Source organism: Rhinoraja longicauda, chromosome 2 (genome assembly GCF_053455715.1).
Source record: "Rhinoraja longicauda isolate Sanriku21f chromosome 2, sRhiLon1.1, whole genome shotgun sequence".
NCBI classification, from domain to species: domain Eukaryota; kingdom Metazoa; phylum Chordata; class Chondrichthyes; order Rajiformes; family Arhynchobatidae; genus Rhinoraja; species Rhinoraja longicauda.
Window position 1 is genome coordinate 39095384 of NC_135954.1, and position 27539 is coordinate 39122922.

Genomic DNA, 27539 nt, shown 5'->3' on the forward strand with positions numbered 1-27539 from the left:
GAGGTTGGAGGAAGTGAAAGTGAACCTCTGCCTCACCTGAAAAGACTGTCGGGGTCCTTGGATGGAGTCAAGGGGGGAGGTATAGGGACTTGTTGTGACATTAGGTCTTATAGAGGTCTATAAAATCATGAGTGGAATAGATATGGTGAATGCATGCAGTACTTTTCTCTGGATTGGGGAATAAAGGGCATAAGTTTAAGGTGCGAAGGGAAAGACAATAGGAGCCTAAAGGGCAAATGGTTCAAACAGAGGGTGGTACATATTTGAAACATCTGCCAGAAGAAGTGGTTGACTCAGGTATAATAACAACATTTAAAAGACATTTGGACAGGTTCATGTATAGGAAAGGTTTAGACAGATCTGGACCAAACGTGGACAATTGGGACTACCTTAGATGTGTATATTGCTCAGCATGGTTTAGTTGGATGAATCTACGCTGTATGACTCTGACTCTATGAATCGGAACTGTAATTGACAGAAGCATCTGCATCAGATAGATTGGTGAGGGTAATGACAAATGGGTTTTCCTTCGTGTTAACTCATATACAGGGTATAATCCTAGCTCCAGACTCTGTCTGACAGCTTTGTCCTTCAGAACTCATCCAGATCAGTCTGAAGAAGGGTCTCGACCAGAAACGTCACCCATTCCTTCTCTCCCGAGATGCTGCCTGACCCGCTGAGTTACTCCAGCATTTTGTGTCTACCTTCGATTTAAACCAGCATCTGCAATTTTTTTTTGTCTACACAGCTCAGTCAATTGTTCATTTTATATAAGATGGCAATAATTATGTATCAAAAACACTAAGTCCATGAAAGATGTGATATAAATACAAGTCATTTTTTCTTGATTTTTTTAATCTTCTGAGGGCAAGAGACTCAGCCACTTGCAGCATTAATTTTTAGAGCAAGAGAGGATTTTCAGCACTTATGATCACATTAAAAGCTCAATTGTTCCTGATTACAATAACTATTACATTTGTCTTTAGTACAAACTAGTGGGTGATTAGCTTGTCTTCACACAATTACAGTAACCTCTGTGTGGATTCAATTGGCAAAGACCATGCACTGCGCAGAGCAGATATCATTCATAACGACTGCTGCATTTCTCCTTTTAACGGTGCATGTCTGATAAAAAATAATTATGAACATATCAACAATATAGTACCATGGGAATGTAATCTAGAATCTAGAATCCTGTGGCCACTGTTGACAAATAAGGAATTGCTCATTTCAGACAGAGATGTGGGAAACATTTTATCTCAGTCTTTATTTCTAAAACCTTTGGAGCAAAATAATTCCAGAGTCAATGAATATTTTTAAGGCAGAGGTAGATTAAATTTTGATAAGAAAGTAAGCGTGTGAAGTGAAAAGTTACTGCTGTTAAATGGAAATATGGAACTAAAGTGACAATTGGTTCAGACATGATTTTAATAATTAACAGAGCAGCTTGAGGGGCTGAATGGCATGCTCCGCTTCCAACTTAATGAGTTCATCAACATTTTGGCCATTTCTTTTTGAATGAAAGAAGTTATGTTACCCAATTATATCTGCGACAGCACTCCCTCCCTCCCACAGACAATGAGGGACCTCGCCCGCACACACAGGCAATGACTGAGCCACCAGGATAAGCCTGAGACCGCCAGCTCCTCCTATTCAAGACCAAAGCTGAGCTGTCAGGACAAGCCCTAGACGGCCAGCACCTCCTCTCGAGGCAATGGTGAACTGTAGGGAGAAACCTGAGACTACCACGCCTCCTCCTTCGAGACCAGTACTAAGTGGCTGTGATAAGCCTGAGATTGCCAGAACCTCCTCACATACACACTGACAGCAAGGGACAGTGCCACCATGCGGACCTGGACTTTATTATTACTTTCAATATACCATATTATGTGAGTTCAGCCAACTTTGAGTATCGGTATGGTTATTGTCTAACCTGGTGTCATCCCTGACGCCACATATCAAAACACTGAAGACAACGTGGAAAGCTATATAAATAGACAATTGGTACCAATAACAGGCAGCCCAAAGAGTTCTTCTCCTGCAGAATAAGTAGTATATTTCCGCCAGAGCTCCTCAAAGTTAGTCTGAAAGATCTGCAGCCTTTCGCTAGCTTCTTGAGGTGGAAGACCTTCAGCACCGGGACCTCTGCAATGTGAAACCACAAACCACAAGGTAGTTGACTTCTTTAGCAACATTTACATTCAGCTTCCAATAGTTTGCACAATATATAGACTAATAAACAATTCAGGAGGTTATGAATGTAAGTTTATTTTTCATTTTTTATTCATCCTCATTTTGTAGTTAAAGCAAACAATCAATAATAAAATGTTGGTAGAGCAGTTCACCTTTTAGTTGCAATGATCTTGGGGGAAAAAAACAACGTTTTTATGTTCTTAATTAAAAATAGTCTTATCGGGATCATTTCAAACCTCATGCATTATCACCCAGTTCTGTTTAATATCTATTGGTATCATTAGTTTTAATTCTCAATGTAATACTGTTGGAAAATGGGGGACTGCGTCCTCTGTTATGAATCAATCTCCTGAATGTGAAATGTAAAATGAATGGAGCAAGGTTTCCACAGTGGAGTAGGAAGTGAATTTGACCTTAAAATGCATAGTAGCATGTTAGGAAAAAATGGGGTTCATGCTTTTTGGATATTGCACTTGGGCTTTTGTGGAGGAAGTCCACAGCATCGGGGATGTCTTCTGTCCACAGGAAGTAAAATGCCCTCCAAACATAAGTTCAGAAGACAAAGAGCGTAAATAACCATGAGGTTCATTTCAGAAATCCTTAGATGAAATATTTCTGTAACTCGTACACCTCAAACAAGTAGTATCAGTGAAAGCATCCTTGAAAGCCATATTCCACCAACTGGATTATTAACTTCTTAGTTAATTGCACCCCTCTATCATTCACCTGGATAGAATCATTATAACGTCATAGAGTCACTCAGCACGGAAACAGACCCTTCAGCCCATCAAGTCCAAGGCTTTAATCTTGAAAAAGGTTGGTAACAGGTACACATAAAAATACTTGTTGAAATTGGAAGTCAGGTGGAAAGCCTGCATTCAGTGTCAAAGAATATAGAAGAAATTGACACAAATTGAGAAGAGGATATTGCACAAAGCATGTTCCCATACCCTTTGGGGAAGAAACCAACACTACTTACATCCTTTGACTACAACCATGATGTAGTGCCGAAAAGGCAGTGTTACATCTTTCCCTACCGTAAATGAGACATGTGAAATAACAATATAGATAGACGCAAAATGCTGGAGTAACTCAGCAGGATAGAAGGAATGGATGATGTTTCAGGTCAAGACCCTTCTTCAGACTGAAACAGAGGAGTGGGAGATACAGAGAGAAGGAAATGTAAGGTGTAAAAATGAGACAAAGGGGATGAAGCTCAAGGAAAATGTAGAATTGTTAGCTTGGAGAAGGTGACAGTAAAGCAAACAGAGATAAAATGTAAATGAGGAGAGTCAAATGAGTTGGAGAACTGGGAAGGGGGAGGGATGGAGAGAGCGAGGGAAGGCAAAGGTTACTTGAAGTTAGAGGTCAACATTCATACTGCTGGGGTGTAAGCTGCCCAAGCGAAATATGAGGTGTTGTCCCTCCAATTTGCGCTGGGCCTCACTCTGACAATGGAGGAGGCCCAGGACCGAAAGGTCAGTGTGGGAATGGGAGGTGAAGTTAAAGTGTTTAGCAACTGGGATGCCAGGTAGGTTTAGGTGGACTGAGCGGAGGTGTTCAGTGATACGATCGACGAATCTGTGCTTGGGCACTTGTGCTTAAATAACACATAGTTCAGATCATGTTGCCCTTATTAATATTGTTTTTAAATTTATAAATCATATATTAAGATACTGTGAAAGGCATGAGCAATCCTGAATGTAGCCTGTGGACTGGTTACAGATGACAAACATTAATAAACCCAAAAGAATATACAAGGTAGATTCAAAATTCATGGCATTTATGCATGTGAAAATGCAGAACTCTGTTTATTCCAAGCAGAACCTAAACATCCTCTTCAGAATACCACTTCCAAGAAGATCCTTGATGGGTCTGAAGAAAGGTCCCAACATGTGATGTCACCTATCCATTTTCTCCAGAGATGCTGTCTGACCTGCTGAGTTACTCTAGCATTTTGTGTCTATCTTTGATGTTAACCAGCATCTGCAGTTCATTTTTATTAGATTCATGAAAGACTTGCTTTCTGTTTGTCATTGAGGGGGAAAACAACAAGGAGTTGGTGTTACCTTTCTTAATGTAGTGCCTGTGAAAATGGATCAGTTTTCATTTTTAAAAAATCAATTCACGACCACACCCTATATTATGTTTGTACAGCACATTTACTGATTCTCCAAGCAGAAACTTTCCAATTAAAGTGCACTTCATAAATATATATCTATGAATAATATGAGTTACTCAGCAGGTCAGGCAGCATCTCGGGAGAGAAGGAATGGGTGACGTTTCGGGTCGAGACCCTTCTTCAGACTGAAACGTCACCCGAAACGTCACTCATTCCTTCTCTCCCGAGATGCTGCCTGACCTGCTGAGTTACTCCAGCATTTTGTGAATAAATACCTTCGATTTGTACCAGCATCTGCAGTTATTTTCTTATAATAGTATGAGTTACATGAGTATTTTACATTGACAGTCAGTTTTCCGTTAATGTAGGCACTAGAGACTGCAGATGCTGGAATCTGGAGCAACAAACATCAAACTCAATGGGAATAGGGAAATGAACAGTTGATGGCTTGGGCCTAGATCCTTCATCTGGATTCGATTAGACACGCTCCAGATGAAGGGTCCCAATGCAAAACATCAACTGTCTATTTCCTTCCACTGATGCTGCTCGATTCACTGACTTCCTCCAGCAGATTGTTTATTTCTCAAATAATAGTTTGCATTACTGGATGTGACTCTATTTTCTATTACGTCTTGTTTCCTCCAACACTTACTTTGTATCGTAGTCTTGATAAAAATTCTGAACATTGGTTTGGAAGATTTTTACCCCATCCTGCAGATCAGTCTTCATTGCAGGTTCCACTTTTAAAAGTATAGTCTGTGTCTGCACAACCTGTCACACAGAAATTGAAGTCAGATAGCAATAAAAATGTTATATGGTTGCACTATATTTATTGTTCTATGTGTTTCACCTTGGTTGAAAACACTGTAGCATCTCAGTGAAGGACAGGATGGAGTTCCACCTTTCCCTGTTTGATACCTGTGAGATCGGCAAGCGATCCATTTTCTAACCAGTGGCCCATCTTGGTGACAGTGTTCACAGAGCTCATTTTGGTGATGAATTGCAGGGCTCCATCAAGATGCTCAACATACTGTGAATTGACCTACATTCCTTAACTTTCCTTCAGGATCTCCAAATAATTGATCAATTCACCCTTTAACTACTGACATTTTAAGGAATACCAGGCCAAGTTGGGCCCAAACCTCTCCTGCATTGGTGCAACACCCTCTCCTCCCCCCCCTCTCCCTTCCCCTCCCCCCTTCCCCTCCCCATTCCCCTCCCCCCTCACTCCATCCCCTCAACCCCCTTATCCTCCCCCTTCCTTCCCTCCCCCCCCTCCCTCCTCCCTCCCTAGGAGATAGATTTAAACTTTAAAATGTGAATAACTTTAAAAATATAACACTGATTTCAATGAAACTTCTTCCATTAGCACCAAAGGGACGACGGTGAGTGAGGTGGGCCTATAATTGTCACGCTATCGTGTACCATTTTGGCTGAAGTTCAGGAACAAACAAACGAGTTTTAGTATATAGATAATTTCCACATAATGTCTTCATTATAGTATACCCACACTGGACTCTCTCTAAATCGAATATGTCTGCATGGCATATACTTCTGCAGATTAACTGCGGTTGTCAGTATTCCATTCATTATTTTGTAAATGTCCATGATATTTCAATAGTGCATCACTAAGTTACTTTTGTCCTTCATTAACTTTAGCTCTTATACAATTCAGAGCAGTGCAGCATAGGAGCAGGCCCTTTGGTTCACAATGTATGTGACAAATTTGATGACGAGTTAAATTAATTTCCTCTGCCAGGGATCCATATCCCTCCATGCATTCTCAGCCCTCTTCTTTACTCCTTATACACCCACGACTGTGCAGCCAAATACAAATGCAACTCAATTTACAAATTTGCACCATAGTGGGCCGGATTTCAAATAATGATGAGACTGAGTACAGGAAGGAGATCGGGAACCTCGTAAAATGGTGCCAAGACAACAACCTCTCCCTCTATGTCAGCAAGACAAAAGAGATAGTAATCGACTTCAAGAAATAAAGCGGTACATGTACATTGACAATGCCGAAGTAGAGACAGTTGAAAGTTTCAAGTTCCTAACAGGAAATATCACCAGCAACTTGTCCTGGACCAACATATCGAATCAGTGGCCAAGAAAGCACCTCGATGTCTCAATTAATACAAACTACACTTCAATAATAAAATTTCATTTATTTTCAAAATTCCTTGCATAAAATTAAATCGGAATCTAACTCGTTATCCCATGCATCATTTGTTTTAAGGGAGTACCTGTGCATTTAAGTTTTTCCATGCATAAGCTAGTCCATCAACTCTTTCGGCATTACCATCTTGAAAAAGTAGCTCATGCTTATTTAGGAGGGCATAGGTTTCTTCAATAGGTTCAATGGTCATGTCGATCTTTATCTCAGCATCTCTGATTTCTTTCAGAGCGGTCATGGCTCCCCGCACATCATCTAAATCTTTAATTGGTCGGCTCAGTCGTTTACTAAGATTTTCAATAAAATAAAAAATCTCATCCATTTCTGTTGCAGTTTTTCTGTTTAAGGCTGTACCGAAGGCCCGCTTCCAGGTACGGCATTCTTGAATCAATGCCAGCTTCAAATGCTGTGTGTCAAATTGAATTGAACCAACTTCGTAACATGAGGGCAGCTCGTCAATCTGGTTCTCCAATTGCTATGTAAAGCACAGAATGCAAGGGTTATTATCTTTCAAAAACAGTGGATTTGCATTTAATGCACTAGAATGATAATCAGGTTTATACATACAGCATAGAATGTGATTTGTTCATGGAGCTCAGAGAGGATTGGATTTGAATCCATGAATTCCTTTACTTTTTCAGTCGGTTCCTAAATAAATAGAAATTCCATGGTGCGTTGTTATTGGTTCCATCCAGAACAAGTGATAGCACAATAACTTACTTGAAGAAGTCTATACATCAACACATATTCTTAAGAGATCCACAACCCTAAGATGGATGATGTGAAAGCAACTGTGAAATCAGGATAATCCTTACATACTATATTGGTTTGGTTAGATGATAAAGACCTCAAATTCCAACTTTTAAACCTTCCATTTCTCACAATGCCAGGAATTTTCACTAATAATGATTGACCTAGTTGTAGTCTATATAACTGCTGACATTTCCTTGGTCAACAATCTTTAGACTTCTATTCACGTGCATGAATCCCATAGGTTTGGTCGGTAGCTCACAGTTGTTTCTAATGTGTTGAGGGAGGGAGGGGGAGGGGGATGGGGAGGGAAGGGGAAGGCACATTCAGAACGGTGAGTGAGTTATCAGTGCAATGGTAACTCACACAATGGTCAGAATGTTCCCAAAAGATAATGGCAAGGAAATAAACAATAGTGGGGGGGGGGGGGGGGGGTCATAAAATAAATGTCTTAAAATTTGGCTTTGTTTTTGGTGAGGATTCGAGCTCAATAGATGGTGTTTAGATTCCAATTTTATACACAATAACTAATAAACATAATTTTTCAACAAACTAAGTATCACAGTGGATGCCATATGTTAAAATGTGTAATTGTCCAATTTGACAGGGAAAATAGAGAAAAAAACATAGCATCAAAATGATGAAAATTTGCAGTTCTGAGGTTCAAAAGGATCTGTGTTTTGCGTCTTTTATAGACAATAGACAACAGACAATAGGTGCAGAGGTAGGCCATTCGGCCCTTCGAGCCAGCACCACCATTCAATGTGATCATGGCTGATCATTCTCAATCAGTACCCCGTTCCTGCCTTCTCCCCATACCCCCTGACTCCGCTATCCTTAAGAGCTCTATCTAGCTCTCTCTTGAATGCATTCAGAGAATTGGCCTCCACTGCCTTCTGAGGCAGAGAATTCCACAGATTTACAACTCTCTGACTGAAAAAGATTTTCCTCATCTCTGTTCTAAATGGCCTACCCCTTATTCTTAAACTGTGGCACCTGGTTCTGCACTCCCCCAACATTGAGAACATGTTTCCTGCCTCTAACGTGTCCAACCCCTTAATAATCTTATATGTTTCCATAAGATCCCCTCTCATCCTTCTAAATTCCAGTGTATACAAGCCTAGTCGCTCCAGCCTTTCAACATATGACAGTCCCGCCATTCTGGGAATTAACCTAGTAAACCTACGCTGCACGCCCTCAATAGCAAGAATTTAATTTTAAGGTGGTATATTAATGCGATGGTAGTGGTTCAGTGAAAGTTTACTGGACTAAAACCTTGAATGGGCAGGTTGTGTTATAAGGAAAGACTGGACAGTCTAGGTTTGTATCAAATAAGAGTTTACAAAAATGGGAGGAGACTATTGAAACATATAAAATCTTAATGGGTCTTGAAAGTATGCATATGAAGTGTATGTTTCATCTTTGCAAATGAATCTAGGACAAGAGGTTAATATTCAGAAATAATGATGTCCATTTAAGACAAATGGGAGGTTTTTTTTCTATCAAAGAGTTCTAAGTCTTTAAAATTCTCTTTCGAAAGAGGCAAAGCAGAGTCTTTGAATATTTTTAAGATGGGGTTGAGATTAAAGGAAGAAAGTTGGTTGGTAAGCAAGGGGAGGTGAAAGGTTACAAGTAATTGGGAATGTGAAGCTGAATTTACAGTCAGCCTTGATCTTATTAAGCAGTGAAGCAACGTTTCATGGTCTACTGCTGTCTCTAATTCTTATATTCATAATTTTAATATTTGGTGAATGACAAGTACTGCTGTATCAAATTTAGATTTCAGGATGCCTACTTCTCATTTGTTCACACATGTGCACACAAATAAATACAGAAGAGATGCAAACTCACCTGATTCCACAAGTGGGAGAAGGGAGAGAAATTGTCAAGAATTTTTGCTGCATCACTCTTTAAATTGGAAATTACGGAACCAAGTTGGATCACAACCTTAGTGACATCCTTGTGTTCACTAATCTGTTTATCAAGGGATTTGAGCACTACCTGTTTACCAAGGATACTGTCATCACCCTGTTCTCGAGCAGCATTCTGTTCAATCTAAGACCATGCAAAAATAAAAGTAACAGCATGAAATTAAATTTTAAAATAATTAACTGTGCCATAAGCAAACAGGAAATAAAGTTTAAAATTTAAGAATGAAAACAAAGCAATGAAGAATACCTGCTGCTGTTTGAGATGTAGATGGGCAAAGGCCCAAAGAGGAATATCCTTGGGCATGGAGAGAATTATGTTCACAGCTCTGTTAAGGATAGACTGCAGAATAAAATTATAAATTGATAACAGATTGCTATTTGGAATTTTCCACAAGATGATACACGATTGATGAATTTTAATTTTATATATGTATCTAGTCTATGGAAAATAGAAAGTAAATTAAATACTGTAATTAACTTTCAACATATAATTTCCAAGCATGCTAGTTTAAAGAAAAAGATGTCACAATGATATATTTCATTTATCCGAGCAGTGAATGTCAAAAGTATGGAACTACTGTAGTTTGTTTTTTCTTGTTTTTGGTACAAAAATGTCAGTATTCACTACATGAGAGAAAGCACCAATCTAATCAGACAAACAAACCTCTAGAAGTTACTGATGGCCATATTGGTACATGGAATGTGAAAATGTACACCACAGGAACAGGACCTTTGGTTCAATATGCTTGAAATAAGCATGATGCCAGGCTATCTAGTCCCACCTGCCTATACATGGTTTAGTTCTCGATTCCTTCCTATTCATGTGAATGCCTAAATGCTTCTTATGGTTCCATAAAATATGGGGTAGATCTCTTTTGGAGTATGGTGTTAGTTTTGGTCAACTTATTAAAGAAAGGATTCTTTAATAAGTTCACCAGGATGTTACGGTACCTGAACTGGAAAGTATTAGCCAAATGCATGGATTGAACAAACAGATTATTTTCTTAGGAGCTTCTGAACTTGTGGACCACTTGATAGACGTATATAAAATAATGAGAGATTTGGATAGGATAGATAGTTAGAGTCTTTTTATGGAACCATAAAATATGCTTATTTTATTACTTCTTGCCACATGACTTGCTGACTTTTATACTCAATACTCTGACTAATGAAGATAAGCATGCCATATGCTTTCTTTACCACCCCATCCGCTTGTGTTATCACTTTCAAGAAGCTATGGGCTTGCATCCTATGATCCCTTTGTACATCAAATGGACTGGATGAATAAGAACTCAGCAAAATAGAAGCAGAGATGGGCCATTTCTAGAGATTGCTCCTGCTCAAACTCCGTTAAAATCAAGTGCAGCAACTTCATTACAAACCTATCCAATTTTGTGTTTTCTTGCATGGGCCTTATAGTGACTGGAAAGAGCAATAAAATGCAATTGCTGTTGGAAACTGAAAATGACTCAGTAAATTAATAATTTTTATGACTGCATCATTGAATAGTCTCATTCATTTTTAACAGATTGGCATTTTTATTTAAATTGTTGACAGATGTGATATTTTTACCAATATGATCAACAGATTGTTGAACATTAAGTGAATCGTATACCATCAAATGACACATAAACTTAATCAGATAGACCACCCTTTTCCTCCACCACAACAATAATCTTGGCTGTTACTGACAGATGTTACACTCCACGCCATGCCCATTTCTTCTGCTTTATACACTTGTGTGCTGACATGTGTGAACTCCTGTGGGAGAGCCCTGGATGATTCTGCAGTAAAGAAGTTGAAGAAATGTTGACTGACAATCAATGATAAAGCATGATCCCTAGGTTTAGGTCCAGTAGGCAGCAAATATCTTCCACAGTCTGACATGACACCCAGAGCCTCCTGAGATCCTGCTTTTCAAATATATCAAGTAGGTCCTTTGTCTGAACATTCTGTGCATGAGGCAGTGTCTCCAGTAAGCTGCATCCCTCAACTGTTCTGCTCACCTCATATATAACCCCAGGACTTTGAGAAAAAACCTGTGGTTATTGCTGAGGTACTAGTTAATGTTCGATAGAAATAGCTGAATAAAGAAGCTGATTTGCCTGTAAAGAACTCTCTCAAATGTTTTCAAATCTATCTGTATTTATTTTGCAAATATGGTCTCAGCACAATTCACACTCCAGAAAGCAGCGGTGAACCATTTATTCATAGACTACCCTATCCCTTCAGTCCCATTCAATGTCATCAGGCCATCCTTGAGTTAAACGTCCCAAACAGCTATTAATATGACTCATAATAAGCAACCATTACATTGAAATTGACAACCCATCTCTCCCAAGGACACTTCATCCGTGTAACCTAATTCACATATAAATACAGAGATCAACTCATTGTTACATCGTAACATTTAACTCCCGCGCTGTTGCGAGTGTAACGATGCACAAGAGTTATAATTTCCTTCCACCTTCTTGACAAGAATTTCATAAGTAAAATTATAATATTTTATTCATATTATTTAATATTGGAGAAGGTGCAGGTTTGGATTAGAGGGTTTTAGCTATGAGGAGAGGTTGGACAAACTTGGTTTGTTTTCTCTGGAAATTCAAAAGTTGAGGGGAGACCTGATACAAATATATAAAATTAAGAGGGACATTGATAGGGTAAACAGTCAAGCCGTTTTTCCCAGGGGAAAATGTCAAAGACTAGAGGGCATAGGTTTAAGGTCAGAGGCAAAGTTTAAAGATGTGCAGGGCACAGTGGTGGGTGCCTGAAATGCGCAGCCAGGATTGGTGGTGGAGCAAGATATGATGGAGGCATTTGGGGGGCTTTAGATAGGCAAATGGATATGCAGGGAATAGAGAGATATTGGTCACATATAGGCAAAGGAGATGCTTAACTTGTTCGGCAAGGACATAGTGGACTTAAGGGCTGTTCCTGAGCTGCACTGTTCTAATCGGAAAAAAATCAAGATGCATTACTGACATGGAAATTAAAGTGCAATAGTTCTATACATGTAAGGTATGTAAAATAATGTTTAATACTTTTCTACATTTGGAATGCTGTTTTTCATTTTGAACATGGATATAATGGAAAAGGATAGCCAGTGACATCCTCTTTGTATATCTGTTAATCAGCTTATTTTGTGAGTAGAAAGAAATGCTCCAGCAGTCATAAATTACAACCCAATATATTAGTAATTTTCAACTTGCTACCTGAATATCCTCCAGATTTGGTCGCATGACAACATATGGAATTGCCAGTACAATCTTAGATTTGAAGAATGGAGCTGTTGGTGTCTCGACTTCACCACCGGGAAATGGTTTTGCTGCCTCGTACTTAGAAGTGGTGACATGTAAATGACGCTTGAGAGCATCCAATGATAACCTGGTACCTACAGACATATTTACAAAACATCAATCTACAAGTGAAGAGATTAAGAATTGGACAGAAGTCCATGCTCCCATGTTGTTCTTTAGGAATGCATTTGGCACAATGAGAAATTATACCATCAGAATAAAAACAACTCAATGTCATTTTCATTAGATGCAAGCTCATAAAACTTTTCCATTGTCTCCTGAATGGTCACATTAAATTTGCATATTTTGCTCAACAAGACTCAAGTACAAATTTGGCCTCAATCGTATCTACAGACCAAATGAACAAAGTGGTATGCACATCAAGAGTCATTTTACTGTCATATGTCCCAAAACAGAACTATATCTATAAAAACAATCAATAATAGTGCAAAAACAAAAACAATGTCCGAAGTCTGTGTAGTTTGGATCATATTTGGAGGTTGTAGTGTTTAATAGCCTGATGGTTCTATTGAATGATATTGATAACAAAACAACTGCAAGGCAAAGGTTTGTTAGTTTCACAAGAAACTGCTGAGCTAGGAAGAGTAGCTCAATCAGTACCCCATTCCTGCCTTGTCCCCACACCCCCTGACTCCGCTATCTTCCCCTCCCCCTTCCCCTCCCTCCCACTCCATCCCCCTCAACCCCCATTATCCTCCCTCCTCCTCCCCCCCCCCTCCCTCCCTCCCTAAGAGATAGATTTAAACTTTAAAATGTAAATAACTTTAAAAATATAACACCGATTTCAATAAAACTTCTTCCATTAGCACCAAAGGGATGACGGTGAGTAAGGTGGGCCTAAAATTGTCACGCTATCGTGTACCATTTTGGATGTAGTTCAGGAACAAACAAACAAACAAACAAGTTTTAGTATATAGATGTTCAATATGCATGTGTTACTATATCAAGTATTTAGCAATACAACCAAGGTGAAATTTTGAGAGAAAGAATTTGCATAAAAATATTTAATTGAATGTCCTTTATCATTGGCAGGTTTGTTCTCATTCAATTTGATATAGGAGTGCTATTTGTATACATTGGGTATGCAGCAAAGAATTTCACTGTGCCTAGTCACATGTGATAATAAAGTATTCCATTCCATTCCATTCCAGTATAATATTTTGCTCATGTTTATTAAATATGGTACTTTTTTGATATGCTAAATGTTTTAGGATGATTATTTTATTCTCCTTCAAGAATACAGAGAATTCTATAGTGATGTGCACAAGATCAAAATAGATACCAAGGAGCCCAGAAGACGCAAAACATATACAGTATATATATATATATAAATATACATGAATATGAATCCGATTCCCAATGAACAAGAACTATTGCCTCTGCTTGTTCTCAGTCGTCAAGAGTCAATATATAATTGCAGCAAAGGTAAGGGTCATCAAATTGCGACTTAGGGATGTGAGTGTCCAAAAACATTATATTTGCAGTTGATTCCCAATGTCTGTTTTGCTCATAAGCAGAATATAAATGAGAACCTGAAAAACACTTGATTTTATTTTCTGCTCTTTTTAAACACAATGTGGTTCATTTTGTTGCTCCTTTTAAACTCAACTGGTTCATTGAAAAAAAAATCAATTTGAGGGGAAAGATTTAAAAAGGACCTGAGGGGGGAAAATTTTCACAAAGAACAAGGTGCATATATGGAGCAATCTGAAAATGAGAGTGGTTAGGCAGTTGGGCAGGGTAATTGGCGGGGTTCCCGAAAGGACAAATGAAATTGATGTTAGGTTTTACAACGATCCAACAGTTTCACCAAGAAGATGCAGAGTAGCATTCTTGGGCTAGCTGTCTCTGCTTGACAATTAATTAACTAATTAGTTAGCGCAATTAGTTAGTGCTCATTTTCCTCCCACAGCCCAAAGACGTGTTGAAGTTAATTGGCCACTGTAAATTGGTATGTAGGTGAGTGATAGAATCTGGGAGGAGTTGATGGCAATGTAGGGAAAATAAAATAGGATTTGATTAAAAAGATATTTGATAATCAGTCACACTCGGTGTGTTAAAAATACTGTTTCAATGCTGTACAATTTTAATTAGGGATAGATAGTGAATGCTGATTTCACCTGTGGCAGCTTGAAGGATCACATGAAGGATTAAAAAAAAGCCTTTGATTACTTTCTATGAATAGTTTTTTGCATTCTTTCTCTTCCTCTCTCTCTTTACTATCTCCCCATGTCCATGTCAACTTTCGTGATTGTCATTTATTTGATATTTTAGTCCTATCACAATCTAGAAAATGTCATTCTTTCTGTTTGTCCAACTAATTTAAATTCTATTAAATTAACATGTCAACAATACATCGATTTACGTGGTGATAGAGGACATCCCATTTATGCAAATGAGTTGACTATATCAATTAATAGGCAGTCAAATACCTTCATCCATAGAATTTGGCTTGCCAAAGAAGTAACAGTCTTACCACTACATTGACAGGACTGCAAAACAAATTTAACGATAAAACCATAGAAAACTAGTAATACCAAAATAAGTTTATTATTAAGTACTTTTCATATCATGAATTCAGACTTACATTTCACCAAGGCATCAACATTCCGTTGGCAAAGTTGTCCCATTAGGTTATAGTAGCAGCAGGGCAAGCATTCTTGACAACGGGTTTTTTGCTTTGCGTCAGGATGCAAACATGCATAGGTATCCTGCACAGAAGCCAGGGTGTAAGTGCAACTAAGGAAATTGAATATGTTAAGATGCCTCCTTTCAACTTTATATTGAAGGTTTTGTAAACATAAACATGCAATGATGAATGCATTACTTGTTTACCAAAAGCTTACACTATTTACCACAGTGATCATTACTGCTAAATTTTCCTCAAATTGACTGGAAACTAATTTTAAAAAGTGCCATGAAAAATGTCACTTCTGGTAAGTAACTGGTCAACTGGTCGTAACATAGTTATGAAATGTTATCATTTTTTATAGTTATTAAATAATAATATTAGGATTATTTTCTGGGTTAGGTGCTCAAAATTTACAACTCCTTATGATTTATAGAATAACACGCGCTTAAAAAATGAAAAATATTTGAAAAATTAATGTTGGGAGCATCCACCAGTAATTACCTCAAGGTTGGCTTGTTCTGTTGGCTTTAATTTTTGTTTCAATGAGTCCATTAATTGATACATCGAACACTCCACCTGTTGGCTTTGTCTACATGGAGAAAATCATGAAATGTTTACATCCAAATAAGAAAACCTGCATTTTCATACTGAACATTCTTCTTCAAAAACAAACTATCTCAAGATTAACTCAGCAGTTTCAAATTTTATGCACCTGATAAGATTAATAAACTTAAAATTGGATAAATATTCACTATTGTCATGTGCAAATCACAAAATTGGTCTGAGCACTTCTGAGAACAATTCATATTCGAGCTCCTCGTTGACATAAAGCCATTTCTACACTTATAGATATAAATGAGGTTCATCTTACAATTGCTGAACAGTCACATCAGTTGGAAATACACATCATGCTACTTTGTTACATTTATGGTTATTTAAAATGACATTTAACAAAAGCCAAGAGACTTGAATGCGTAGCTTGAGAGCGTACTGCAGGCAGCTGAAAACTCCATCAAGGTTACGGTGTTCTATGCCTAACAGTGAGTGATTTATCCAGCATTTAATAAGACATTCATTCTTTGAGCATATCTGAGGTGAAGTTGCTGGCAATTCGCCATTGCTGCTGTGCAGGATGGGTCATGGATCTCAGGGCATAAGGGCAAGGACGTGGTCATCATATTCCCACATTCTTTAGAAACTGGACCTCACTGATAACTATTGTGTTTGTAGTCTCAAGTTTTCTAAGATTGTCCACAGAAATACTTGAAAAACTGCAAGAAGATTAAAATAGAAGTGTCAGAGGAGAGGGTAGATGAATAAATATTTTTCTAACTCAGAGGATTACGTTAATCTAGGAATCGCTGCCTAAAAAGTTGGTGGAGACAGAAATCCTCATCACATTTTAAAAGAATTTAAATGAATATTTGACGAGCTGTGATCTGCAGGTTCACCATCAAAAATTAAGCTGTGTAGAGATTTCTCAGCTGACACAAACGTAATAGCTAAATGGCCTCTTTCTATATTATAAATTTCCTGTTATGATTCTGAGGATCTTCAGACCTCTCATGCCTGGACTAATCTCCAGGAGGTCAAGGTCAACAGACAAGAGGTCAAAAATGTTTAATTGTCATAAGTCATATATGTTGTACAGGGCCCTAGTGAGACCGCACCTGGAGTGCTGTGTGCAGTTTTGGTCTCCAAATTTGAGGAAGGATATTCTTGCTATTGAGGGCATGCAGCGTAGGTTAATTCCCGGAATGGCAGGACTGTCATATGTTGAAAGACTGGAGCGACTAGGCTTATATACACTGGAATTTAGAAGGATGAGAGGAGATCTTATTGAAACGTATAAGATTATTAAGGGGTTGGACACGTTAGAGGCAGGGAACACGTTCCCAATGTTGGGGGAGTCCAGAACAAGGGGCCACAGTTTAAGAATAAGGGGTAGGCCATTTAGAACTGAGATGAGGAAAAACGTTTTCAGTCAGAGAGTTGTGAATCTGTGGAATTCTCTGCCTCAGAAGGCAGTGGAGGCCAATTCTCTGGATGCTTTCAAGAGAGAGCTAGATAGAGCTCTTAAGGATAGCAGAGTCAGGGGGTATGGGGAGAAGGCAGGAACGGGGTACGGATTGAGAATGATCAGCCATGATCACATTGAATGGTGGTGCTGGCTCGAAGGGCCGAATGGCCTCCTCCTGCACCTATTGTCTATTGTCTATACTGACAATGGAACAATGGAATTCTTACTTGCTGCAGCTTAACAAACTTGCATACATAATAACACATAGATAATATCCAATAACCAAAAATACTACATTAATAAGATGGTAGGTAATTAGTAAGCTTCGATTCCCTTCATTACAGAATCTTTCCAAGTGGACACAGCAGATGTGTGACATGTCTTCTAATTTCTTCCCAAGAGAGGCTGAAGTAGATCACATTTTGATTTCAGTAACAAACAGAAGCAATGTGATTTGCCTGCAATGTGCAGCCATTAGTATATTCATGTAGCGATAAAGTCACCCATTAATAATAACACAGACCTTTCCCTCAACATGAAATACTACAGAAGAATGCCATGCTTTCATTAGGTAAATAGAGTCATTGAGTCATAGAGTGATACCGCTTGGAAACAGGCCCTTCGGCCCAACTTGCCCACACTGGCCAACAGAGTTACACTTATCCCACCTGTCTGTGTTTGGTCCATATCCCTCCAAACCTATCCTATCCATGTACCTTTCTAACTGTTTCTTAAAAATTGGGATCGTCCCTGCCTCAACTACCTCCTCTGGCAGCTTGTTCCGTACACCCACCACCCTTTGTGTGAAAAGTTACCCATCAGATCCCCATTAAATCTTTTCCCCTTCACCTTAAACCTATGTCCTCAGGTCCTCGATTCAACTACTCCAGGCAAGAGACTCTGTGCATCTACCCGATCTATTCCTTTCATGATTTTATGCACTATAAGATCGCTCCTCATCCTCCTGCACACCAAGGAATGGAGGCCCAGCCTACTCAACCTCTCCCTATTGCTCAGACCCTCTAGTCCTGGCAACATCCTCGTAAATGTTCCCTGCACCCTTTCCAGCTGGACAACATCATAAATGCGACAACTTCATCTTCAAGATGACTAAACTATCAGACATATTATGCCTGAATTGCCTGATGGAAAGATCAAAGAGCTACCCTCAACCTCCTGACTCCAAGATCCAATTCACATTATTATGAGAGCAACCGAAAGCTGCAACAGTGTACAGTTTTGTTACAGTGTACGTTTAAGAAAGTAAACAACCTTAATATAATTTCCAGTGCATTTTTGGTCAATTTTCTGATTTTTGCAAAGTGCTGGTTTACCAACCATCATTCTTGCAATGGATTCTCTTGGCATTGTCTAACAAAACCATCAAATTTAATTAAAACAAAAAGTTACTTACAAATTAATTTTCCATCAGTATTGAATAATTACTAAGTGGCATGATTGTTGTCTGAACAGCCGTCTATAGGAAAATTCTAATTTGTTTCAAGTCCTGATAAAATGCTACAGCATAGAAGGGTGCCTCTCAGTCTATCTGCCTATGCAGGTCTTTTAGGCTGATATCGGATTATGCCTACCCTCTTGACTTGTCCCAATAACCTTATCAATTCTCTCTTGTTTAATTAGGGGGAAAGTTTAAAAGAGATGGGCGAAGCAAGATTTTTATACCTTTTTTTGGTGCCTGGAATGCCAGAAATGACTAGTTCTGGCTGGCAGCTTTCTGAAGGGAACCCACAGACTCAAGACTTCATCACCACCAATGAAATCCAGGATATAATTCAATAATTTTAGGTATTAGTCACATTTTAACATTTTGATTGTGTAAATTTCATTAAGATCAATAACCCTGCTTTTATTTTTGTTGAAAATCAAAATGATCATTCAGAATTGCAAACAATATCCATTTCTTTCCAGGATTCTTTCATACAGTACATTTAACAGTTTAGCTCAGTATTATCAGAATTAAAACATACGTCGACAAAGCTTGTCCAGCTGAGGCAACAATATTTTCAGTCATCTCCAGAAAAGCTGGAACTTCTACAAGGTCATCTTCAGGAAGGTCGACCAGGGCAGTAAGAGATATTTCATGCAGAACATTCTCAATTCTACACTCTAATGTGTCAGATACTTGCTTCACGACTTTCTCCAGCATGCTCAAGGAGATGTACACATTATCTACAACTAAAAACAAATCAAAAATTAGGTGAGCAATTTAATAAAACTACATTTTTCCATAAAAGTCAGAAATATTTCATCTGCTATTGCTCCCCCCTCAATCCAAATTTTAGCTTGAAAGCTTGAAATGGGAAATGTTTCAGGGTTCCAAAAGCCTCTACAGTTCAGGTAGACTTACTGCCAATTAAATCTCTCAATCAGTGTCTGTCAAAGTACGCCAAGCAGACATTAGTACATACTCAGAAAATCAAGGGGGAAATATACTCAGTGGGAAATATTTCATCAACAGAACACATCACAGCATCTGTAATGTTAGACATAAAATCCTGCAGTAAAATCCCAACCGCTATCCATAAAACCTATTGCAATATCTTTACAAATCTTTACCATACCGATGCAATTAATTTCAATCAATTTACACATCCTAGTTACTTTTTTGATATTGGTTTAAAGCTTCATACATTTGTCAATGTTTAAGGAGGTCCAAGACAACATAGTCAGCCCAGGAATCATCGCATCGTCCACTTGGTTAATAAAAGGCTTCAACAATGGTTGCATAATAGATGGAATACTGTTCACCACATTTTGGTAGCTACGTAAAAGTTCCTGAACGCTGGAAGTAAATTAAAAAATTAACACATCACCCATTAACCACATTAAAAAAGGACATTAAATGGCATTGTAATTTTTTCATATGTTCTTTTGCACTCCCATTATAATGTCATGGAATGGCTCAAAACTCTAGAGAAATTTTAATTTATCAGATTTTATCAAAGTAATTAACCAGACATCTCCTCAAAGAAGTCGGATCAATATCAGGTGTAAGATCGCTCCAAGAAATTATTATTCTGCTTCTACTCTTTCATTCAAATATTGAAAATGTGATCTAGAACCGAACATAAATACTGACCTTAAATAATGGTGCTTAATTTCTGCCTCTTTTAGCCATAGGTTAAGAGCTACTTGTGGCACTTCAAGTCCCATTTTGTACAAGTACTTTGCTTCTAAAAGTAGCTCAAGCACAGCTGGATCAAAATTTACTAAGATTCCCTACTTTGGAAAATCAAGACAATGTCATATATCAAACATATCAATTTCAGTAAAACAAAACAAAAAATGGAATGCATCATTCATTAATAATCAGTTATTTTAATAATACAATTATGAATCTTAAATAGCCCTTGTACCTTTTTAATTATCATTCATTCTTAGTTATTTACTTAGTTAGAAAATGTTGATATCCCAGACTGTTCAGTCTGAAGAAGGGTCTTGACCCAAAACATCACCCATTCCTTCTCTACAAAGATGCTGCCTGCCCCACTAAGTTACTCCAGCATTTTGTGTCTTTCTCCAGACTATTGTTTACATCAATGAGACTGACATATCATCTCTTTCCCTTCCCATTCAGCATTTTGAAATGACTGTTCTCTGAATGATTCTGGGTTCACGTTTCTAACTCCGAAAACCACACTCTTCACAGCACTTTTCTATTCCAGCATAAGGAGATGAAATACCTCTCCTTTTAGTTTGCCTCTTCCCACCATCATGGAACCCAAATAGCTCTTCCGGGTGAAGCAATTCACTTGCAGTTCTTCCAATCTAGTGCATTCAGTGCTCACCATGTGGTCTCCTCTACAGTGAAGAAACCAAACACAAGTGAGGTGATTGCTCTGCAGAACACCTCCATTCGTTCTGGTTGCCTGTCAAAGTATTTCTCCATCCTATTCCCATTAACGTTCCTATTCTCACTCTGAAGCTCTCTATGATCTTCTCCTTCAGCTTCAATAAAGGATCAGAGGAACAGAACTACATCCATCTTCTGACTCAATCATAAAATCAACAATAATGATAACCAGCGCTTCCTGTCATGTCATCACTGGCCAGTTCTGATGTAAGATCACCCTTCTTTGATATTGTCAGTTTCACAATTCAACAGAAAAAAAATGGTCTAAATTTAGCATTTTCCAAAATTCCAGATAAATAATTTTATTGTAATGCAGTGTGAGCTGCAAGAGTATGATGTGCTTATTAGGCCAGATATGGAGAAATACGTTTTCAGACATACTTGTTTATCTAATTCAACATTAAGTCATGAAACAAATGTGTAATTCATTTGTAACAAAAAATGAGCAGAGTACAATCTCATCAGAAAACACATTTCAATTTAACTTCCAAATTTATTGGCTTTTTTGCCCAGAACTTTTTTAGAAATTGCAATGGTCAGCTTAAGAATTGAAATATAGATACTCAGTTGAAATTGCTCCAAATTGTAGAACGAGTCTCATTGCATTTGAGAGACACAAGATTTTGCAGATGAGCACCGAATGCAGTGGACGAGGTTAGAAAAGGTGCACGTGAATCTCTCTCTCGCCTGAAAGGGCTGCTGTGGTGCCTGGATGGAACTGAAAGAAGTGAGGGAGGTTGTGTAGGGAACCGGTTGCAGGAGACAGTATCTGGAGAAGGGGTGGGTTGGGTAGGAAGGGATGAGCTAACCAAAGAGTTGCAGAGGATGCAGTCTCTATGGAAAACAGGAAGGGGTGGGGATGGAGAAACGTGACCAGGATCACACGAAAGGTTGGGGAAATGTCAGAGATGGATGTGTTCGATGTGAAAGGTGAGGACCAGGGGAACTCTATTCTTGTTCCATCTGGGGGAAGGGAGGCGAGAGCAGAACTGCAGATCACAGGGATGAGAGCAATATCCACAATAGTAGGAGGTAAACCGTACTTACTGAAGAAAGAGGGATCTCGAATGTCCTAAAGTGAAAATCTCACCTTGCGAGTAGATGTGGCAGAGACAGAGAAATTGAGAGTTAGCAATGGTGTCCTTGCTAGAGGCAGGGTGGGAGGAAGTCTAGAATGGTAACCGTGGGAGTCAGTGGGTTTGTAGTAGATGTCAGTCGATGGTTTGTCCCTTGTGATGGAAACAGAGAGATCAAGGAATTGGAGAGAGGTGTCAGAGATTGTCCAAGTGAATTTGAGAACAGGGTGCATTTGCTGGGCAGCTTGAATCCATCCAGTAACTTAAGAATATGTTGCCTGATTTAACCATAAAATATTATTATTCTTTTTCAAAGAATTTTACCTGTAAGCCAAATAGTAAATTAATTTTCTGCAAATGTACATTTTTTTCAATATACATTTCTGCTACATCTGCAGAGATTACACACTTGAATGCACCAGAAAAAACGATTCCGTTATAGCTGTCGTACCCAAACATATTTTATTGGGACTCAGAAGAGATTCACCAGGATATTGCCTGGGATGGAACATACAGCTTTGAGCAGAGAATGGATAGGTTGGATTTGACTATCATGGACCAAAAAAGGTTCAGGGAAGATTTTTGATGAGACATGTAAAATTATAAGGGCACTGGATACAATACCTAGTGAACAATGTAGCATAAGCCAAACCATAAACCTTAGCAAAAACCAAAGGGCATAGATTTAAGGTAAAGACTAGAAGATTTAGATGGAATTTGAGGAAGTATGTTTTCACCCAAACTTGGATCACACAGTCCGAGGGGGTGGTGAAGACATGTATTCTCACAATAATACAGGTTGAATAGCGATTTTCCAGCACCCTCAGTTCCAGAGCCTTTCTGGATTATCCGATATTCCATACCAAATGAGGCCATATGATAATGAAACAAGAATACACCACTGCTCCACTAATGACACCCCTCCCATGTCTCTAAAGAACCATGGAATGCCAGAAACTTAAATAAAACAAATATAAAATGTAAACTCAATATGAATGAAATGACCTGCCCACCCATCCCCGGCTCCCACCATGTCGCCGGCCGCTTTAAGGGCCTGTCCCACTTAGGCGATTTTAAGGCGACTGCCGGCGACTAGGCTGTCGCCGACAGTTCGCCGGGGTGTCGCGGGCATGATCGTGAGGAGTCTTCAAAGAATCGTAGTGGATCTCGGCACATCGCTAAGAAATTAACCGGATTGAAATTTCTCGGCCACAGCTGGCTTGTCGCCAGGTATCGTTGCTTACTGCGGGTGCTGTCGCATGCTGTCCCCAGGTTTGCTAGATTGTCGCAGATGCATTTAGAAGCATGTAATATTAATTTAAAGTAAAGTCATTTGAAGATACCATAAAATACTTGTTTAAACCAATTTATTTACCGTCAGGACATTTGACAGGTAGATTGGAGGCGACAGTTTGACGGTCAGGTAAGCGTGGGAATTTTGCGATGTTTATAGCCATCAGTGATTACATTTAAAGTAGGCTCCCAACCCAGATATGCAACCCAGAAACCAGATATGCATCTCCCGTACATTTTCAAAGAATGCCCACCTTCCGCACAAAAATCCATTTAACCACGTTTAAAATTAAATTTCTCTTAATACTGCTATTAGTAAACTGGAGGTTAATCCTGTTTATGCCTTGTTACCGTGAAGCTTGGTTTTCAAGTAACCCGGGCAAGATGTTATATTTCAAAACTCTCAAGTAATTACAGACTTGTCAGTTATTTCAGCGAAAATTAGGACACCGGAGAAGCATTGATAAGCGTGGGAATTTCACGATGTTTCCGAAGACCGTGTAATCTCTTAGCCAGGTGCTAGTTTCACAAAAAAAGTAACTTGTATCGACCTGACTCTGCATTGTCGTGGTCATTGTCGTAGAGTAAAAGAAAAATTTGGCGATCTGCTACGACTTTGACAGTCGGCGGCAGTCGCCTAAAAAATCGCCTAAGTGGGACAGGCCCTTAAAGCCCCGGCTTCTGACCCCACTCCAGACTCACAAGGTGCACCAGCAAGCACCGGTCCAGCTGGGGAGACAGTGAGACTGGGACATGAGTCGCCAGATCAGTCCGTTGTATCAGAAATCCATTATAAGGGGGTCGTTAAAACGAGGGCTTACTGTATTGTCTTTGCAAAATAGTTCAGAGGAGATTGAGAGCGCGATTGAAAAGGGATTTTAGGAAGCACCCTTTTAAAGATGCCCAGTAAATTAGTGAAGGCTTAACAGGACGTAGAAACACAGAAAATAGGTGCAGGAGGAGACCATTTGGCCCTTCGAGCCAGCACCGCCATTCATTGTGATCATGGCTGATCATCCACAATCTGTAACCTGTGCCTGCCTTCTCCCCATACCCCTTGATTCCAGTAGCCCCTAGAGCTCTATCTAACTCTCTTTTAAATTCATCCAGTGAATTAGCCTCCACTGCCTTCTGTGGCAGAGAATTCCACAAATTCACAACTCTCTGGGTGAAAAAGGTTAATCTCACCTCAGTTTTAAATGGTCTCCCCTTTATTCTTAGACTGTGGCCCCTGGTTCTGAACTTCCCCAACTTTGGGAACTGCATCTAGCTTGTCCAGTCCTTTTATAATTTTATACATCTCTATAAGATCCCTTCTCATCCTTCTAAACTCCCATTCTTTCCAATCTTTCCTCATATGACAGTCCCTCCATCCCAGGGATTAACCTCGTGAATTTACTGCCTCAATAGCAAGGACGTCCTTCCTCAAATTAGGATACCGAAACTGCACATAATACTCTAGATATGGTCTCACCTGGGCCCTATACAACTGCAGAAGGAACTCCTTGCTCCTATACTCAAATCCTCTCGTTATGAAGGCCAACATGCCATTAGCTTTCTTCACTGCCTGCTTTACCTGCATGCTTACTTTCAGTGACTGGTGTACAAGGACAACAAGGTCTCGTTGAACTTCCCCTTTACGTAATCTGACACCATTGAGATAATAATCTGACTCCTTGTTTTTGCTGCCAATGTGGATAACCTCACATTTATCTACATTATATTGCATCTGCCATGCATCTGCCTACTCAGTCAACCTGGCCAAGTCACCCTGCAACCTCCTAACATTCTCTTCACATTTCACACTATCATCCACCTTTGTGTCATCTGCAAACTTGCTAGTGTAACTTCTAATTCCATCATCATTAATATATATTGTAAATAATTGCGGCCCCAGCACCGAGCCTTACGGCACTCCACTCGCCACTGCCTGCCATTCTGAAAAGGACCTGTTTATTCCTACTCTTTGTTTCCTTTCTGCCAACCAATTCTCTATCCATGTCAATACCCTACCCCCAATACCATGTGCTCTAATTTTGCTCACCAACCTCCCGTCTGGGACCTTATCAAAGGCTTTCTGAAAGTCTAGATACACTACATCCACTGGCTCTTCTTCATCCATTTTACTTGTCACATCCTCAGAAAATTCCAGAAGATTAGTCAAGCATGATTTCCCCTTCATAAATCCATGCTGACTTGGACCAATCCTTTTACTGCTATCCAAATGCGCCATTATTACCTCTTTAATAATTGACTCCAGCATCTTCCCCACCACCAATGCCAGGCTAACTGGTCTATAATTCCTCGTTTTCTCTCTCGCTCCTTTCTTGAAAAGTGGGATAACATTAGCTACCCTCCAATCCACAGGAACTGATCCTGAATCTATTGAACATTGGAAAATGATCACCAATGCATCCACTATTTCTAGAGCCACCTCCTTGAGTACCCTGGGATGCAGACCATCAGGCCCTGGCGATTAATCAGCCTTCAGTTCCATCAGTCTACCCAATACTATTTCTCACCTAATGCAAATTTCTATCAGTTTCTCTGCCTCTCTAAATCCTCTGTCCTCTCATACATCTGGGAGATTGTTTGGGTCTTCCTTAGTGAAGACAGATCCGAAGTACCTGTTCAACTCTTCCGCCATTTCCTTGTTACCCAAAATAATTTCACCCGTTTCTGCCTTCAAGGGACTCACATTTGTCTTTATTAATCTTTTTCTCTTAACATACCTAAAGAAGCTTTTACTGTCCTTCTTTATATTCTTGGCCAACTTCGCTTTGTACCTCATCTATTCAGCCCGTATTGTTCTTTTTGCTACCATCTGTTGTCCTTTGAAAGTTGCCCAATCCTCTGGCTTTCCGCTACTCTTTGCTATGTTATACATCTTTTCTTTTAGTTTTATTCGATCTCTAACTTCCCTTGTCAGCCACGGTTGCCTCTTACTCCCCTTAGAATCTTTCTTCCTGGACGTTCAGAGTTTCAGAGGATAAGAGGAAAATTGAATTGGAATGGTGAGAGGAGGTGTTTTGGGTTAGTGCGTGGGGGCCAGGAAGAGTTGAAGCACGATAAACTTAAACATTGAGTTAGCAGAGATAGAATTAGACAAGGCCAAGGAGAGTTTTCAATGTTTCGACGTAAACAAATAACACTTTCACGACAGAGGGACAAAACCAGAAAGAGCCCCTGCCACTCACAATGCCATTTGTGGCCACTCAGGGAATTTCAACTGAGCTCTCATAATTTTGTCTGGATTGTAGGGGCAGGCTACAATCCGGCAATTCCGGCAATTGCCGGAAAATTGGTGTTCAACCTGCATACGTTATTTATTATATGCGCTGAACAGTGCCAAGCCAGATCATATTGTTGCTACAGGACCAATCTAATTTGAAGAAAAACCAGAAGAAGTTATATTGCTTTAGTTTTGTCTTCCTTCATTACTGCATGAACGGTGGAAATTTCAAGAATGTATACTTTCTGTGTTATCATCAAGCACCAGATGTAGTTGACAGCTTCATTCCATAATTTACACGTTTTATAAATGATGAGTGAACATATTTGTTTAACCTTAGTCTCAGGATGTCGAACAATCAGAGAAGCTTGAAGTCCATTTCGGGCCAAGTCAACAGCTCGGCACCAACCCCGATGATACAACACCTCAAACTCCAGAAGAACAGCTGCCATCTTGTTATAGTTTTTGATAACTTTTTTCATTTCAGGGCTCTAACAATATAAAACAGGCAAAAAAATAAAAGCATTACTATGAAGTCTTAAAATTAAAGATTGTTTAGATTTTGTATTCAATACAATAAATTATTTTCAAGCCGGGAATTTATAGATATAAAATTACCTTCAAAATTTCAGTGTTGTTTTTCAGAAACTTCATGGGAATATCTATTTTTCTGAATAGTTGTCGGGCCCACATGATCTTCCCAGACACCTGATAACCGAAACATATTTTATAATTATAAATAAAATTAGTGTATTATGTATTTACAAATTACAAGGAACATAAAGTTGCATTTATATAGCATCTTTCATGACATCAGGATGCCCTTTGACTCTGCAAATAGTAAAGTACTTTTGAACTGTATTATGCACTCCTGTAAGGTAATGCTCTATGTCAAATATCCCTTTTTATGAAAGGTA

At 39.0% G+C, this 27539-nt stretch overlaps 1 protein-coding gene across 3 annotated transcripts in view; it reads right to left on the reverse strand.

Annotated features, from left to right (window-relative positions):
• dnah5l (dynein, axonemal, heavy chain 5 like) overlaps nucleotides 1-27539 on the reverse strand; it is a 243879-nt gene that overhangs the window by 175734 nt on the left and 40606 nt on the right. For all 3 annotated transcript variants that reach the window (XM_078417775.1, XM_078417784.1, XM_078417793.1), the window contains exons 17-30: nucleotides 27241-27330; nucleotides 26958-27113; nucleotides 20248-20387; nucleotides 19799-19950; nucleotides 19136-19343; nucleotides 15629-15716; nucleotides 15083-15206; nucleotides 12391-12569; nucleotides 9423-9515; nucleotides 9096-9299; nucleotides 7062-7142; nucleotides 6565-6969; nucleotides 4968-5086; nucleotides 2009-2145 (exon numbers count right to left, since the gene is read on the reverse strand). In XM_078417775.1, coding sequence (XP_078273901.1) covers nucleotides 2009-2145; nucleotides 4968-5086; nucleotides 6565-6969; nucleotides 7062-7142; nucleotides 9096-9299; nucleotides 9423-9515; nucleotides 12391-12569; nucleotides 15083-15206; nucleotides 15629-15716; nucleotides 19136-19343; nucleotides 19799-19950; nucleotides 20248-20387; nucleotides 26958-27113; nucleotides 27241-27330 — 2176 coding nt within the window. The remainder of the gene's footprint in view (nucleotides 1-2008; nucleotides 2146-4967; nucleotides 5087-6564; nucleotides 6970-7061; nucleotides 7143-9095; nucleotides 9300-9422; nucleotides 9516-12390; nucleotides 12570-15082; nucleotides 15207-15628; nucleotides 15717-19135; nucleotides 19344-19798; nucleotides 19951-20247; nucleotides 20388-26957; nucleotides 27114-27240; nucleotides 27331-27539) is intronic.